The sequence below is a fragment of the Numida meleagris genome, chromosome 1 (genome assembly GCF_002078875.1).
Source record: "Numida meleagris isolate 19003 breed g44 Domestic line chromosome 1, NumMel1.0, whole genome shotgun sequence".
NCBI classification, from domain to species: Eukaryota; Metazoa; Chordata; class Aves; order Galliformes; family Numididae; genus Numida; species Numida meleagris.
Window position 1 is genome coordinate 86,151,384 of NC_034409.1, and position 14,722 is coordinate 86,166,105.

Here is a 14,722-nt window from a genome sequence, read left to right on the forward strand (position 1 = left end):
GAGTAGTAAATCTTCAGCAAAAGACTAGCTGTTATGGAAGTGGGATAGGGGTACTAGGAGGATAAAAAGAGTCAAGCCTCTCCTGACAGAAGTGAGTCTAAATACTGTTTTTCTTCCTCTAACTTACAATCTTAACTGCTTGCTTTTCCATCCTGCTTAGCAGGTGCTTAGCTTGCAAGTAGAGCTGGGTAACTTAGGATTTACTCTACCTCAGCATAGCACTTTCTGATCTTCTGACAATTTTTTGTTACGCTAATGTCTAGAGTTAAGTAGTAAAAGCAATAGGAGAGTGGTGGTTCAGAGTGGTCTTTGGAATTTCAGTAGCTTGAGTTCAACTACAAGAAGCTCAGGTCTGTTTTAAGGAATGGAATAGCTCCGATCAGAACTTAAAATCCTGATGTGACTTAATCAGCTTTATTTTGACTGTTCTCCTGCTGTAGTAAAAATTTTTACCGTGAGTGATGAAAATCCAGCTGAGGCTGAAACTGGTTGTTTCCAGTACAAACAGCATCACCTTTTTACCTCCTGGTTCCTATTTAGTAAGGAATTGATTTACTTGCTATGTATAGCAAGCACATTAAATTAATCTAGTAGTAGGTACTGTTACAATGTAAAACAGAGGGACCAAGGAGGAAAAAAATAACAACAAGGTAGTGTCATGTTTTGCCACAATATATTGATCACTTAAGTTGGTATTTAGAACCTTTGTCTTACGTTCTTAAGCTTAACAGATATCAGTGCAGTGACTTTGCTTAGTCTATTTGCATAGCTTAGTATTTTGTTGCTTTAAGGAAATGCACTGTAAAAGGAGAGGCTAAGACAAAGAAATGAAAATGCTTTTTGGGTCATGCAGGCAGATTAATCTATCTAAAACTTTAGTTCTTCAAGCTTACCTTCTATTAACTAGAGCAGAGAGAGACTTGTATGTCAGACTGTGCATTCTGTGCCTTCTGTTTCTCAAAATAGTGACTAAACTGGCCAAAATGCTCTTTGAAGAAAGAAGAGATGTTGTATAGCTGGGTGGCTTGCAGAGGTACTTCTGTTGCTAGCTAATTGAATACTGTATATGATTATTTAAATACCTGGTTTGGTTTTTATCCCACTATCTTGCAAAGCTAGATTTCAAAGTTGCAAAAAGCAAAGTTAAGTGAGAGAAGGAAGATCTGCCTGCTGTAAACGAAGATCAGATTTGAGAGCATCTGAAGAACCTGAAGGTGTGCAAGTCCATGGGACTTCATGAGATCCATTCATGGGTTCTGAGGGAAGTGGCGGATAAAGTTGTGAAGCTGCTATCCACCATATCTGAAAGGTAATGGCAGTCTTTTGAAGTTCCCACTGACTGGAAAAGGGGAAACATAACCTCCATTTTCAAGAAAGGAAAGAAGATCCAGGGAACTACAAACCAGTCAGTGTCACCTCCATGTGTGGCAAGATTGAAACAGATCCTCCTGAAACTCTAGTAAGGCACATGGAAAATTAAGATGAGGTGATTGGTGGTTACCAACCCAGTTCACCAGGAGCAAATCGTGCTTGTCCAGCTGGATGACCTTTTATGATGGAGTTACAGTGTCGGCAAATAAAGGAAGAGCAACTGACGTCATCTACCTGGACTTGTGCAAAGTATTTGACACTGTCCTGCATGATATCCTGGATAAGGAATGGACTGGATGGTCACACTCAGAGCTGTGGTCAATGGATCAGTATCCAAGTGGAGGCCAGTGATGAGTGGCATTCCTCCAGCATCAGTGCTGGGACTGATGTTATTTAACACCTTTGTAGGCAATGTAGACAGTGGGATCAAGTGCACCCTCAGTGAGTTTGCAGATAAGACCAAGCTGAGTGGTGCAGTTGACACTCTAGAGGGAAGGGATGACATCCAGAGGGACCTGGACAGGCTTGAGAGGTGGGCCCATGCCAACCTCATAAAGTTCAGCAAGGCCAGATGCAAGATCGTGCACCTGGGTTGGGGCAATCCCAAGCACAGATACAGATTGAGAGTATCCCTGAGGAGAAGGATTTAGGAGGTGTTGGTTGATGAAAGATTCAGTGTGAGCCAACAATGTCTGGTTGCAGCCCAGAAGGCCAACTGTACCCTGGTTGCATCAAGAGAAGTGTGACCAGCAGGTCAAGGGAGGTGATCCTGCCTGTCTACTCTGCTTTCATGGGTCCCCCACCTGGAGTACTGCATCCAGTTCTGGAGCCCTCAATACATGGAGCTGTTGGAGTGAACTCCAAGGATGTTCAGGAGGTTGGAGTACCTCACCTATGAGGGCAGGCTGCGAGAGTAGGGGCTCTTTGGTCACAACAACCCCATGCCTCCCTACAGGCTTGGGGAGGAGTGTCTGGAAAGCTGCCTGACGGAAAGGGACCTTGGTGTGCTGATGGACAGTCAGCTGAATATGAGCCAGCAGTGTGCCCAGGTGGCCAAGAAGGCCAATGGCGTCCTGGCTTGGATCAGGAATGGTGTGGTGAGCAGGACTAGGGAAGTCATCCTGCTCCTGTACTCAGTATTGGTGAGGCCTCACCTCGAGTACTGTGTTCAGTTTTGGGTGCCTCAGTACAGAAAAGGCACTGTGTTGGAGCAGGTCCAAAGAAGGGCAACAAGGCTGGTGAAGGGCTTGGAGAATATGCCCTATGAGGAGTGACTAAAGGAACTGGGGCTGGTTAGTCTGGGGAAAGGGAGGCTGAGGGGAGACCTTGCTCTCTTCAAATACCTGAAAGGTGACTGCAGAGAGAGCAGGGTTGTTCTCTTCTCAGTGGTGACAGGTGACAGGAGAAGGGAAAATGGCCTCAAGTTGTGCCGGGGAGGTTTAGGTTGGACATCAGGAAGTCATCTTTCCAGAAAGGGTTGTTAAGCACTGGAACAGGCTCCCCAGGGAGGTGGTTGAGTCACCATCCCTGAATGTGTTTAAAAATCATTTGGATGTGGTGCTTGGGGACATGATTTAGTGGTGGGTTGTTAGAGTTAGGGTAGTATGGTTAGGTTGCGGTTGGACTTGATGATCTTGAAGGTCTTTTCCAACCTGAGGAATTCTATGATTCTTCAGCCTAGAGAAGAGAAGGCTGCAGGGGGACCTCATAGTGGCCTCCCAGTACCTGAAGGGGGCCTGCAGTAAAGCTGGGGAAGCCCTTCTTGTAAGGGCATGTAGCAAGAGGAAAAAGGGAAATGCCTTTGAAGTGGAAAAGTGTAGATTTAGGCTAGATATTAAAAATTCTTTACTGCGAGGGTGATGAAAGACTAGAACAGGTTGCCTGGTGAGGTGGTTGATGCCCCCTTTCAGGAGGCATTCATGGCCAGGTTGGACAGGGCTTTGAGTAACCTGGTCTAGAGGGAAGTACCCCTGTCTATAGTAGAGAGGTTGAAACCAACTGATGTTGGGCTAGATGACCTTTAAAGGTCTCTTCTCACCTAAACCATTCTGTGACTCTAAGCTTGAGTAATGAAGTACGTATCTTATTCCTCTGGAGATGTACTCTTAAGAATGACAAGCAGGACTTAAAACCTGTGAATCAAATGAGCTGCTCAGCATAGAGTATTGAAAGAGAACTTCCATCTGCCACCCTGGATAGATCCCCAGACACACCAATGTACAAATTATTATGAGAACTTAAAGGAAGATGCATGTGTAGATATAAAGCTAGCTGTTTTTGTGGAGGAGAGGAAGCAATATAGGGAATACTCTTTTGGAAAAGTTACTAGGTACATGTAGGCTGTGATGAAAAAGGGGCTAACAATTCCCAGTGTCATGTTGTCACCAATTATTAGTGAGTTTAATGGTCAATGGAAATAACACTGTTTGCACTGTATTCATGCCAGTTACATCTAGACTTCCTGCATACAGTGGTAGAAATATTTTTTTTAAAAAGCAAAAGAATACAACTTCCTTGTAAATCCAAGAAACCTTATACACTTTCTCTCTAGACGCTTTGTTATATTGTCTTTCTGTCAAGAGTGAGAGCTTGGATAATGGTATCTGATGGTTCGTGTGTGTAAGGTAAAGCTAGATAGGTAGGCTTAAACTAGGTAGCAATTGTAAAACAGGAGAGGGCTGACATGGGTATGCAAGTGAGTTGAGCGTTTCTGAACAGGTACAAGTCTAGCTTAAGTTGGACAATGACTTATTATAACTGAAATGTAATCAAGACTGTGCAACTGCTTCAGATATGCATGACTACTCTTCTTCAACACAAACAAGGTAACCCCCGCTCACTGACCTTTTGATGCCCTCTGTCAATCAGTGTATCTAACCTCCTTGATTTTTTTAACTGGGCTAGGGAGAAGCTGCCACTTCCCTTTTGTTCTTACACTATGGAAACAGATCCCTTCTACTTTTGAATCTTTGTAGAAATATTTTTTTTCCCCAGGTAAATACTGCCTCCATGTTTTCCATTTCACTTGAGCAGAGCACGATCATAGAATCAAGTATAACGGGGCATATTATTTCTACTAATGGTGAAGTAGGTTCTCTAATACTCTCCCAGTTTCTTCCATGCCACATCTGCTCTTGGTAATCTTTTTTCTAAGTTTCCCAATGTGAAAAGCATGACTGGGAGATAGATGGCAATGGACCCTTGTAGTTGAGGATTCATTCAGAAGATAATTTTCCTAAGCTGTGAGTAAAACGATGGGAAAGGCTACAGAATGAGAAGCTGGGTTTCTACTGTTAGTTGGCTTCTGTTGCTGAGATGAAGTAATTGTGAAAAATAACCAAGTGGACACTCATTTTTATATCTTTTAGTTGGTATGTAGTCCAAGAGTCATGATTTATGGAAGATGTGGCTAAACAATAAGTATGCAACAGTAAAGCACCGAAGTACTTTGGACTAGAAAGAACTATTTTATGAAGTTGATTAATTTATCAGTTTAATTTTACCTTCCTGATGAGTGAAAGACTAAGAAATACTCTATCAGCTGAAGCTGTTCAATCTTATGAGTATCGGATGCCACCTGAGAAAGGAAGCTTATTATTTGAAGGAAAGTTAATATTAGGAGAAAGTATTAAAATCCTGTATCCAGTTCTGTCGCTTAATATTTGAAGACAACTTCTTTTAATGAGCTTAGTAAGTGAAGCATCATACTGACTAATCTCTTCTGGGTTTAGAGATACATTGTTAGACATGTGAGCTAATATCTTAACTATTCCTTCATAAACAGAGGGAAAAATAATGGGGTTTTATCTTCAAGAAAAGTTCAAAGAGGTAAAATACATGAAGACTTTCCCTCTGAAAACTTGCTATCTGGAAAGATTTGGATCTGAAAGTTCTGGCAAGAAGAACTAATGCTAATGGCTGAGTTTTTTGATTTTTCCTGTGATGGAGACCTTGTGAAGGGGAGGGGGGGGGTGAGGGGCTTGAAGGTACATTGAAGGTGAGTATCCTTATGCTTATGAGGCACAAAATGTAACTTTGGGTGTTTACTTCTGTGTTTCGATAATAAAGGTAAAGCTTCTACAGAAGCTGTTTAAGAGGTTATTGTTACTTGTGATTTGGGGAAAGCAAGTGGATAAAGCTTATGCTAAATAAGAGAAATGAAATTGTATGCCAAATGGTAAACCTGTCAATTATTTAGTTCTCCATACTAGGTTTTAAATGCTTTCCCAGACAATAGAATGGTTCATATGTACATCAGTGCAAGTTTCCAAGTTATCACAGAAAACTTCAGTTCTCAGTGTTGGAGAGTAGGATATCAAACTGAAAGAGGAGCTTTATTGTAGGTGTTCCAAATCTAGAACAGTGAATGTAGAACTTGATGGAAAAGCTTTCACTGTTGGTTTATTTACAGTAGGGTCATTTACATAGCACGGTGGGGAAAGCAGTCAGATGAATGATGCAGAAAGCAATTCAGTCTTAATGTTCCCCCCTGAAACAACAGCCCGCCTTCAGTTTTGGGATATATTCTTCAAGTACTTTTTATCGTCGAAGCATAGAAAAGAGAACAGATTTTTATAATATTATCTATTCAGTAGTGGTCTTTCCTTTTATTTGTCCAGGTACACTAACCAAACTTCTTCAGTGAGAGATGGTATAGACTGACCAGAAAGCAGTCCAACTGATTCTGAAACTGACTCCATTGGCCCAGAAATGACTTGTTACTCTGTTATCTCTTCAAAGTAATGTTACATTGAGAAATATCTTGCCAGCTCTTGTGAACTGTGCTTTATTGCATCTTAATGTGTGCTAGCTTCAAGGTTTTTTGGAAGAAATGCTGTTAACTAAACCTCTTCTTGTGGGGTATTGAAAAGTATGCAAGTGGAAAGAATTGCCAGTACTTTTGTAATTGAGGACTGGTCCACTGAGGTGGATTGTGAAGCATGATATGTAGCGATGACTTCACTTTGGAGAGCTCATCCTAACTGAATCAATGCACAAGGATTTTGTAATAGGGTAGTGTGCTACTGGGAAGCCCATATATTTATATTCAGTATTAGAAATGGAAATGAACCATCCTGAAACACAAAACCTTAGTTCATATCAGAAGCGGAAGATGGTCTGTGTGACTCAATTTGTAACTGGTATATGAGTCTTGTTATTCTGGAATAGACTACTGAAACAGGAAGGATTACTTAAAGGCTGTTCAGACTGTGGTAGACCTGTAGATCTGTAACGTAGCTTCCTTTTGAGAAACAAGTGTGCTCTCTAAGTCTTTAAACTTGGGGCTGAGCAATTGATTTATGAGGAATTCAGGTTCTTTTGGTTGAACTTCTTGAGTCTCGGACAAAGTATTGAGGTCAAGTTTTTAACCTCTATAGCTGATAGCATCTATGTATACGTTTTCAGTTTATATATATAAAACTTGTTTAAACTTTATGCAAAATTTGTATACAGTTGTTTTATATAATGTGTGTATGTCTATATTTTAAATCTTTAAAAAAGCAATTCCTGATTGCTTTTCTTTTTAGCTTGGAATTCATCTGTATTGTTGCACTTGAGAACTGAGGGAAGCTGGTGTTCAGACTGAATTAAGTAGTTTTGAAATGACTCAAACTGTCAGTGTAGATTAATACATACATAACAAACATATGTTTGTTGTCAGACACTAGAAATAAAGCACTGTAGTTTGTGTTTTGAGCTGAACCACTCTGGTGTTCTCTGTCAGAGCATTAAATGTAATGAATGAGCAGCATTAAACTTCAAGTCATGGGCAAATGCAGTATTAGTGGGCCAATGCATTGCAGAGTTTTCATCCTCAGTAACTATTTGATCTTAGTTATATATTGCCTGATGAGCACAAGCTTTGTAAAATGACTTAGATATTTGTTGCTATGTAAGAGAGCTAGTCAAATGTTCTGAACTCTTCCCTGCTTAAATTTACTTTTTCCCCCATAGTTGAACCTGTTGTGAGCTTAACAAAAGGACCAAACCCTCTGATTGATGGTTCGAATCAGACAATAGCAGCCATTTGTACAGCAGCCACTGGAAAACCTGCTGCAGAGATTGACTGGGAAGGAGGTCTTGGTGAAATGGAATCCAGCTCCACTTTGTTTCCAAATGAAACTGTGACAGTCATAAGTCAGTACACTATCGTCCCTACACGATTTGCAAGAGGAAGACGAATAACTTGTATTGTGAGGCACCCAGCTTTGGAAAAGGAGATAAGATTCTCTCATGTTTTGGACATACAGTGTAAGTATTCTCAAGTAGTTGTTACTACTTGATAAATTCACTATAACTACTGTCTTTATCTGTGTTCAGGTTTGATAGGGAGGTGTTGAATATGTAATTCTTCAGAAAAAGAGAAAATAAAAATGTATAGAAAAGCATGTGATAAGGGATCAGCCAGTAGTAAAAGTCAAGGGTTTCTGTTGTAATTAAAAGGCAAAAAGTCTAGTAACAAAGCTGAAATACCATTATGCTTCTGTTTGTTTGAGATACTGGTTCATGGGTGAACTTATTATTCATAGTGGTATTCATTAATGAAAAAATTACAGACAAAATAAACTGCTGATCTATAAACCATTCACAGTTGAATGACAAGTTTAAAGTGTGGCTTAAGGGAGGAGGGGGTTCAGTAAATTAGTTTTAAAATTATACATAAAGCTTTTTCCTTTCTAATTTGCATAAGGAAACAAGATCTTAATATATTCAGTACCAGTACTTATTGCTCAATTTTAGATTATTTGTGTACCAGGGTGGTTTAACAAATTTGTTTTTAATTGTCTTTAAAACGTATGGATATAAAGCAAGTTGGTTTACAACTCTGCTTAGATAAAAACTGCTAAAGAAAATAAGCCTTGGGTGTGTGACCTACTTTGTGTTAAGCAATTTCATTAAACAGCAAAATGAGCTGTTTTTAATTCTTGCTGATACTGTTCTTATGATTTATGGTCTTCAGAGCAGCATGCTCTGTTGGAAGTTCAGTTGGAAGAAATCTCATGACTGGAAGACATGAATTTAGTTACATCTGTGTGACTAAAGTCTCTTATGTGTTCTGTTTTGGCAAAGCTTTGTTCAGTTTGTGAAAGGATACTGCTTTGAGCTGAGGCAGCCTTTGCTGCTGCATCTCATTCCCTCTTTGTGGAAGTAGTGTTACTGTTTAGGACTTAAGACGACTTTCTTGCATGGGAAGTTTAACGCTTGGTAGATGAAGACTTTGCACTTGTAAAGGATGAACATTTCGTTATTGTTTTGTGTGCACGAATGTCTGCTCTTAGCAGAAATGAGCAGTTGCTCATTTGGACATACAGATCAGTACTAATCGCTGTTCTATTGCCAACGTTGAAATGGTGTCTCAGATTTAAGTGACATTGAAAAACATAAGCAGAAGTAAAGACTGCATGACTCAGACAGTGAATGAGATTGAAGCTCTGTACTTAAAAGAAGCAAATAGGCCTCAATATCTGGAAGTTACTGCTAGGGTGTATTTCAGAACCTGTAATGCCACTGTATATTAAGCAACTCAACAGCAAATGAGAAGCAGAGACTTTGTGTTGTAGTCTTCTTTCTTCACTTCCACTTGCAGCTTTTGGAAATATTGCTATGCCTTTGCTGTAGGAGCTTATACAAAGTCATAATGATGGTTCTTTTTTACTTGAATAATTCCTCAAGGTCTCTCTCACTTAACTGAAGTGGTAGTCTTGCTTTTTAGTTGCAAAACAATATAGTTGCGTATTAAATGCCAGTGGATGGCGGTTAACCTTTTTAACTGGCAGGTGTGAACTTCTTGATTTCCTAATTACCTTGCTTTTCAAAATGCTGCTTCTGATAATTTGCTGTATCTTACTAGTGAGAAGTAGCTTTAAATTACCAAGGAACAGGAAAGGAACACGAAATTGATTCTTTCCTTTTGAATTTCTTCCACTTTGCTTAAGTACTATGTTAAAAAAAAAAAAAGAAAATGCAGTGGAACAGCTGCACCAGTTAAAACAACTGTATTATGCCTTTTCTAATCCACTGTTGTGTATTGTGCTTATGGCTTAGGACTGTATTTTTTTTTCTGGTGGTTGTGGCTCTTTAAAAATCAAAACTAAAGCAGCAAAACCAAAAACCCTCTGCCTTTTGCTTCAAGTTGTTCGTTTACACTCAGTTTGTGTTGAGAGAAAATATTGTGGTTACTGATTGGTAAACTATTTTTTGGCAGATGCCCCAGAAGTTTCAGTAACTGGATATGATGGAAACTGGTTCATTGGAAGAGAAAATGTTCAGCTCAGATGTAATGCTGATGCAAACCCATTACCTATGGAGTTCATGTGGACCAGGTAAATACTTAAAAAAAGGACTTGTGCCATGATTACAGTGGTATAATCTTAACTGGTATTGTAAGCTAAACAGACTATGTGACTTGTGTTGGGTGGGATGTAATGGTACTAACCAGTCTTCTAAAAATAGGGTAGAGGATTTGTGTATGTAGGAGTATGGATGGCTATATATTTCCAAACTTCACAAGCCTGGACAGTTTATCATTACAATAAAATCTTTCACAGTTACTTAAATTAGCATAGCCTGTGTGTTGCATTATATTGGGCAGTTTGATACATTTAGTAGAGAATCAACTACTTGGTTAGTTCCATTTTAATATTACATGAAGTAGATTCTAGACACTTGAAAAGACTTATCAATACCTGAATTTTTAAAAACTGAACTACAGTTGAGAGGGCAACTACTGCTTACTGAATTGAGGAACTTGTCAAGGTTTTCAAGAGTGCTTAAGTATTCAGCTTAATAATGGAAGCTAAGCTTTGAATGTGTATCTCTAGTTAAAATAAATAGAACTTTATGTAGATAGGTGTTCTTAAACAATAGCTTCATTTAATAAGTGGATTGGATGGCCCTACTCTGGAGTTTACCATGTAGCTTTTGCAGCTGTGGATGTACATCAGGCAAGAAACAGAAGACTAGGAAAGTAAACAGGTCAAAATTGGCACTGGATGGAAGTGGACGAATGAAATGAAGAAAGCTACTTCAAATTGATTTGATGCTTGTAGAAACGAAAGAAATAACTTCCATGAGGACAACATGAATTCATATGCAGCTGTGTTATAGTGCTTATGTTGGTAAAATCACTGGAATATTTACTGTTCTTCAGTTGTAATCCATTTCCCTGTGTTCCCAATGGCAGCTATAAATTAGCATATAAAAATAGTCATAATAGGGTTGAAAAAAATGGGAATGATAACTTGAGAATAACTGGGTGGCAGTTTGATAGGAAAATTAAGCATTACTGTCATGTAATGGACTTAGTCCTAAATGCAGGCATAGAAAAGTTAGGTCAGTATTGCAGAATGATGTGGTTGCACTCAAATGTATGTTTTATCTATATGCTTAACTTTAAATTTAGTATGATGAGAGATTTCAACACAAAAAGAAATTGTGCTTAAAGTAGTATGCCAGGAACTGCTGCCTGTTTCTTCAGATGAACCAGGTTCTCACTTCTTTGATTTGAACTTGAGATGGGTTTAAGAATTAACCTATACAATTATTATTAATTACTGAAAAAATACATGTGGCACCTAATGCTTAAAGCTTTAGAGGTCTCTAAGGCAAACAATGATTCAACTTATACGTGAAAGGCTTAGTTTTCTGGAGTAAAAGGAGTGTCCTTTTTTGCTTTAGTAAAGGTGAAATTGACCTGAGTAGCTGTAATACTGATCCTTGCTGAACTTCAAGGAGGAAAAAATCATGCATAAGGAAAACCTGAGTTGTTTAAGGAAACAAACTAAATGTATTGAAAGTGTGGGCTATTGTGGTGTTTTTCAAATCATAACTCTTTTTGGTGTGGTAATTCTAGAAGCTTTCTTTGCTAGAAGCAAAAATAATGTTGTACTTCCTAAGTTTGTAAAGAATATTTTAAAATGCTGTGTATATAGAAATGTAAACATTAGAATAGAGCTTTCAAACAAATTGACTATTTTATAATGTTCTTCAAAATGAATAACTTAGTCAAAATACATGGTTAATCTTTTGTATCAACTTCATACGGCTGAAGAAATTCTAGACAGTAGTATTCAGGAAAAAAGGAAGACTTCAAAGGCTGATAACAAACCTAGTGTGATGTTGAGGTGGCTTTTGTTTTGATGTTATTTATCATATCTTATTTGCTAAATGCTTGTATGGTATGCAGACCTGGTGATCATGTTTGATTATTGCATTAGTTCTATTTAACTTTTAACAGTTAAATGAAAGCAAGATGAGATGCAACAGGATTGATTTAGGCATTAGATTAGGCATGTTTAAATGGGCACTTGATAGCTATGTTAAAATAGTCCCAGTACCTGTGTCCTTTCTCTTTTGATGTCCTCACACAGTTGTTATTTCAATTATGTTCAGGATGTTTCAGGAAGACAGTAGTTTTGGAGAAGATGGTTGATTTTGAACACTCTTTAATCAGTTGACTCCTGAAATGGATCACTAAGCATCACATTGAGTTAAGATGCTGTAATACAGAAGAGACAGATACTGGGGATAAGAGAAGGCAGACTGAGAGAGGAGAGGCTGTTTCAGCTCCTGCTGAGAAATGCTAGTGATTTTTACCCTGTAAATTAAGCTCGCACTGCCAGAAATGTTTTTTATTATGATAGCTGAAATAGCTGAAAAAAGGACAGGTATATTATCCTGACAGCAATATAAATTCATCTTAGTTTGACTATTAGCTTTTACAGCTTGATTTAGTTTGTTCCTCTATTGTTTTATTGTTGGTTTTTTTGAGATGGCTTCCTTAGTTGTAGTATTAATTTGTAGATATCTTGCTAATACCTTACTAGCCTAGTGCAAGTGGTATTTTAACCTGATTAAATTGGGGCTTCAGTCTTGAAGATTCACAGCTGAAGTATAGCCAACTGTTTTTGCTTTAGGCTGGATGGACGGTGGCCTGAAGGACTGCTGTCTGTCAACAATACCCTGCAGTTCAGCAGCCCATTGACTTACAACTACTCTGGGACTTATATCTGTAAGGTGACTAATTCCCTTGGTCAGAGAAGTGATCAGAAGACCATCTACATATTAGGTAAGTCTTCTATCTTAGCAACAACAGTATGTTAACTCTGACTTCTGTCAGTAGTTGAAATAGCAAATTGGAGAGCCACTTGATGCATGAAACGTGTCTTTTCATTGTATGGAAGGTAAGCCTGGAGTTCAGAGCTACAGCGAAACTTGAGATTAAACGGACTCTTCATAACAGCAACATAGAGTGGAAATTCTTATGGTTGAGTTTGTTGCCGTAGTGCTTCTGAGATTTACTTCTTGAAAAAAAACAAGTTAATCTACCAATTTTACCCTGTGTTTTAGTAACACTTGTACTACAATAAACAGTACCTGGTCCATAGTGGATTGAAACAGATGTTGATGGGAGTGGGACAGCCATCTTCAGAGAAATAAAAGATGCTCTGTCTTAAGGAAGTTGAGGTTATATTTGGTGCATGTGCATTGCCCTTAACTATCTGTTTTTCTCAGTATGCAGATAATAGTAATCATAAAGATGCACACCTCACGCAGAGCTTCTATTTGCTCATCTACATGTCGTAATATGGGAAACTGGTGCTTCTTTTTAGCACTTTTTCTGTTGGAAAAAATCCTTGTATCTGTATAACAAAATACTTTTCTGTGACTCCTTCTCTAGAAGAACACCACAGCTTAACAAGGTGGGTTTGAATAGCATTGTACAAGTGTGAAAAAGCTCTCCCAAACTCAACAATTGATCGGTTAAATTAATATATAAGCGCTTACTGATCTAGCTTGTTATTAGTTATCACTTAAGGAAATAAGACAGGAAAAACTGGTATTTCACTTCTTGTGTGGTGTTGCTTTTCAGTAAGTTCTTGACAGCGTTTATTTCACAGTATGAAGCAGCGTTAAAATGTATTCTGACACGTTACAAGCTACATGAAAGGAAACATAAATGATTTCCTAAGAAGAACGTAAAACTAAATACGAACACTCAAAAGGTTAAGATGAGAATGAAAACTTCAGATACACTGAAGATGCAGGATGCCTGAAGCCGTGTCTGTAAATTCATTTTTGGTAGATACCAGCATTTTTAGAAGAGGGGACAGTGATTCAGTTAATCAGACTGACATAATCATACTGTGGGCCTTTGTGGAGAACTGTTCTAAATAGCTGTTTAGTGAGCTATTTAATTGGAAATGTCTAAGTACTTGCAGACAATGGAATTACTTAAAAACAGAATATTAAATATTACGTGAAACTCTATTCATGGCATGTAACAGTCTAAAAATATTGTTCTAAGAATTAAATCATGAAAACTAGCAAAATGTCTTTTAGTTTGATTAAATATGCTCCTGGAATGTAGCATTCAAATAATGTTAAGTTGTATTATTTCCTAAGTAGAACTCTGTCATGAGCCCTGTACTAATGTTAAAGAGGAGGGAACTTGGTCTAAGTTTATAACTGTTGGAGCTGTCAATTCTATGAATGCCATCTGCTGTCAACTTTTTTCCTGTGACTGTCACATGTAAGAATGTAAGACTGCAAATAAAATTTGAATGTTAATTTTTACCTACATACTGGAAAGGCAAGTATAATTCTCACACTGAGTTTCTGAAAAAGTGAAGTAGAAATGTATGCCAGTTGAGCTGTAGTTTAAGGTTTCTTCTAGCCCATGATGAATACAACAGCTGGAACTAGATTGCAAAGATAGTTAAGCTGCTGTAATGTTTTGTGTGTGTGGGCTTATGGATTCTCTTGATATGTGCTGCTTCCTCAGTTTTACCCAGTACCTCAATTTTGTTGCAGTAACTACAGTGCAAATCTTAATTCATTTTAGCTAAGGCTCAGTTTTGGAACTTCCTATCTAGAGATCACTCAACGCTATGGTTCTGCAAGTTATGTGAATCAGTAACAACGAACATTTTAGTTGAGATGAATTAAATCTCACTTTTTAAAAGCTTAATCATGTTAATCTTGGAGCATACAGCATCATGAATGTCTAAGAAAATATGACTGACGTGTCTGGTGACTTGTCAGGCAGATGAGAATCTGGCGCTACACCAGTGCACGTAGTACTCAGATAAGACATACACATCAATTAACACTAAGTATCTAGCAATTTGTCATCTCCTCTAACCTACTTAAAACAACAAAATAATGAAAAGCAATGTGTATCAACTTATGGAAGAGTTGATTAAAGAAGCAGTGAGACATTCATCAAGTTCAAAAATTGTATTGCTTTCAGAAGTTAATATCATTAATTGTGACTCTGAGAGTAGCTTTTCTTTGTGTTAACTGGATTATTAAACAACTGAAATGTGCTTTAATTATGTAGGGTGAGTAA

At 38.1% G+C, this 14,722-nt stretch overlaps 1 protein-coding gene across 1 annotated transcript in view; it reads left to right on the forward strand.

Annotated features, from left to right (window-relative positions):
• The window catches only part of NECTIN3 (nectin cell adhesion molecule 3), a 68,040-nt gene that overhangs the window by 26,572 nt on the left and 26,746 nt on the right, over nucleotides 1–14,722 (forward strand). Inside the window, exons 3-5 of the mRNA XM_021401047.1 lie at nucleotides 7,327–7,623; nucleotides 9,578–9,695; nucleotides 12,288–12,439. Of these exons, the coding sequence (XP_021256722.1) occupies nucleotides 7,327–7,623; nucleotides 9,578–9,695; nucleotides 12,288–12,439 (567 nt within the window). The remainder of the gene's footprint in view (nucleotides 1–7,326; nucleotides 7,624–9,577; nucleotides 9,696–12,287; nucleotides 12,440–14,722) is intronic.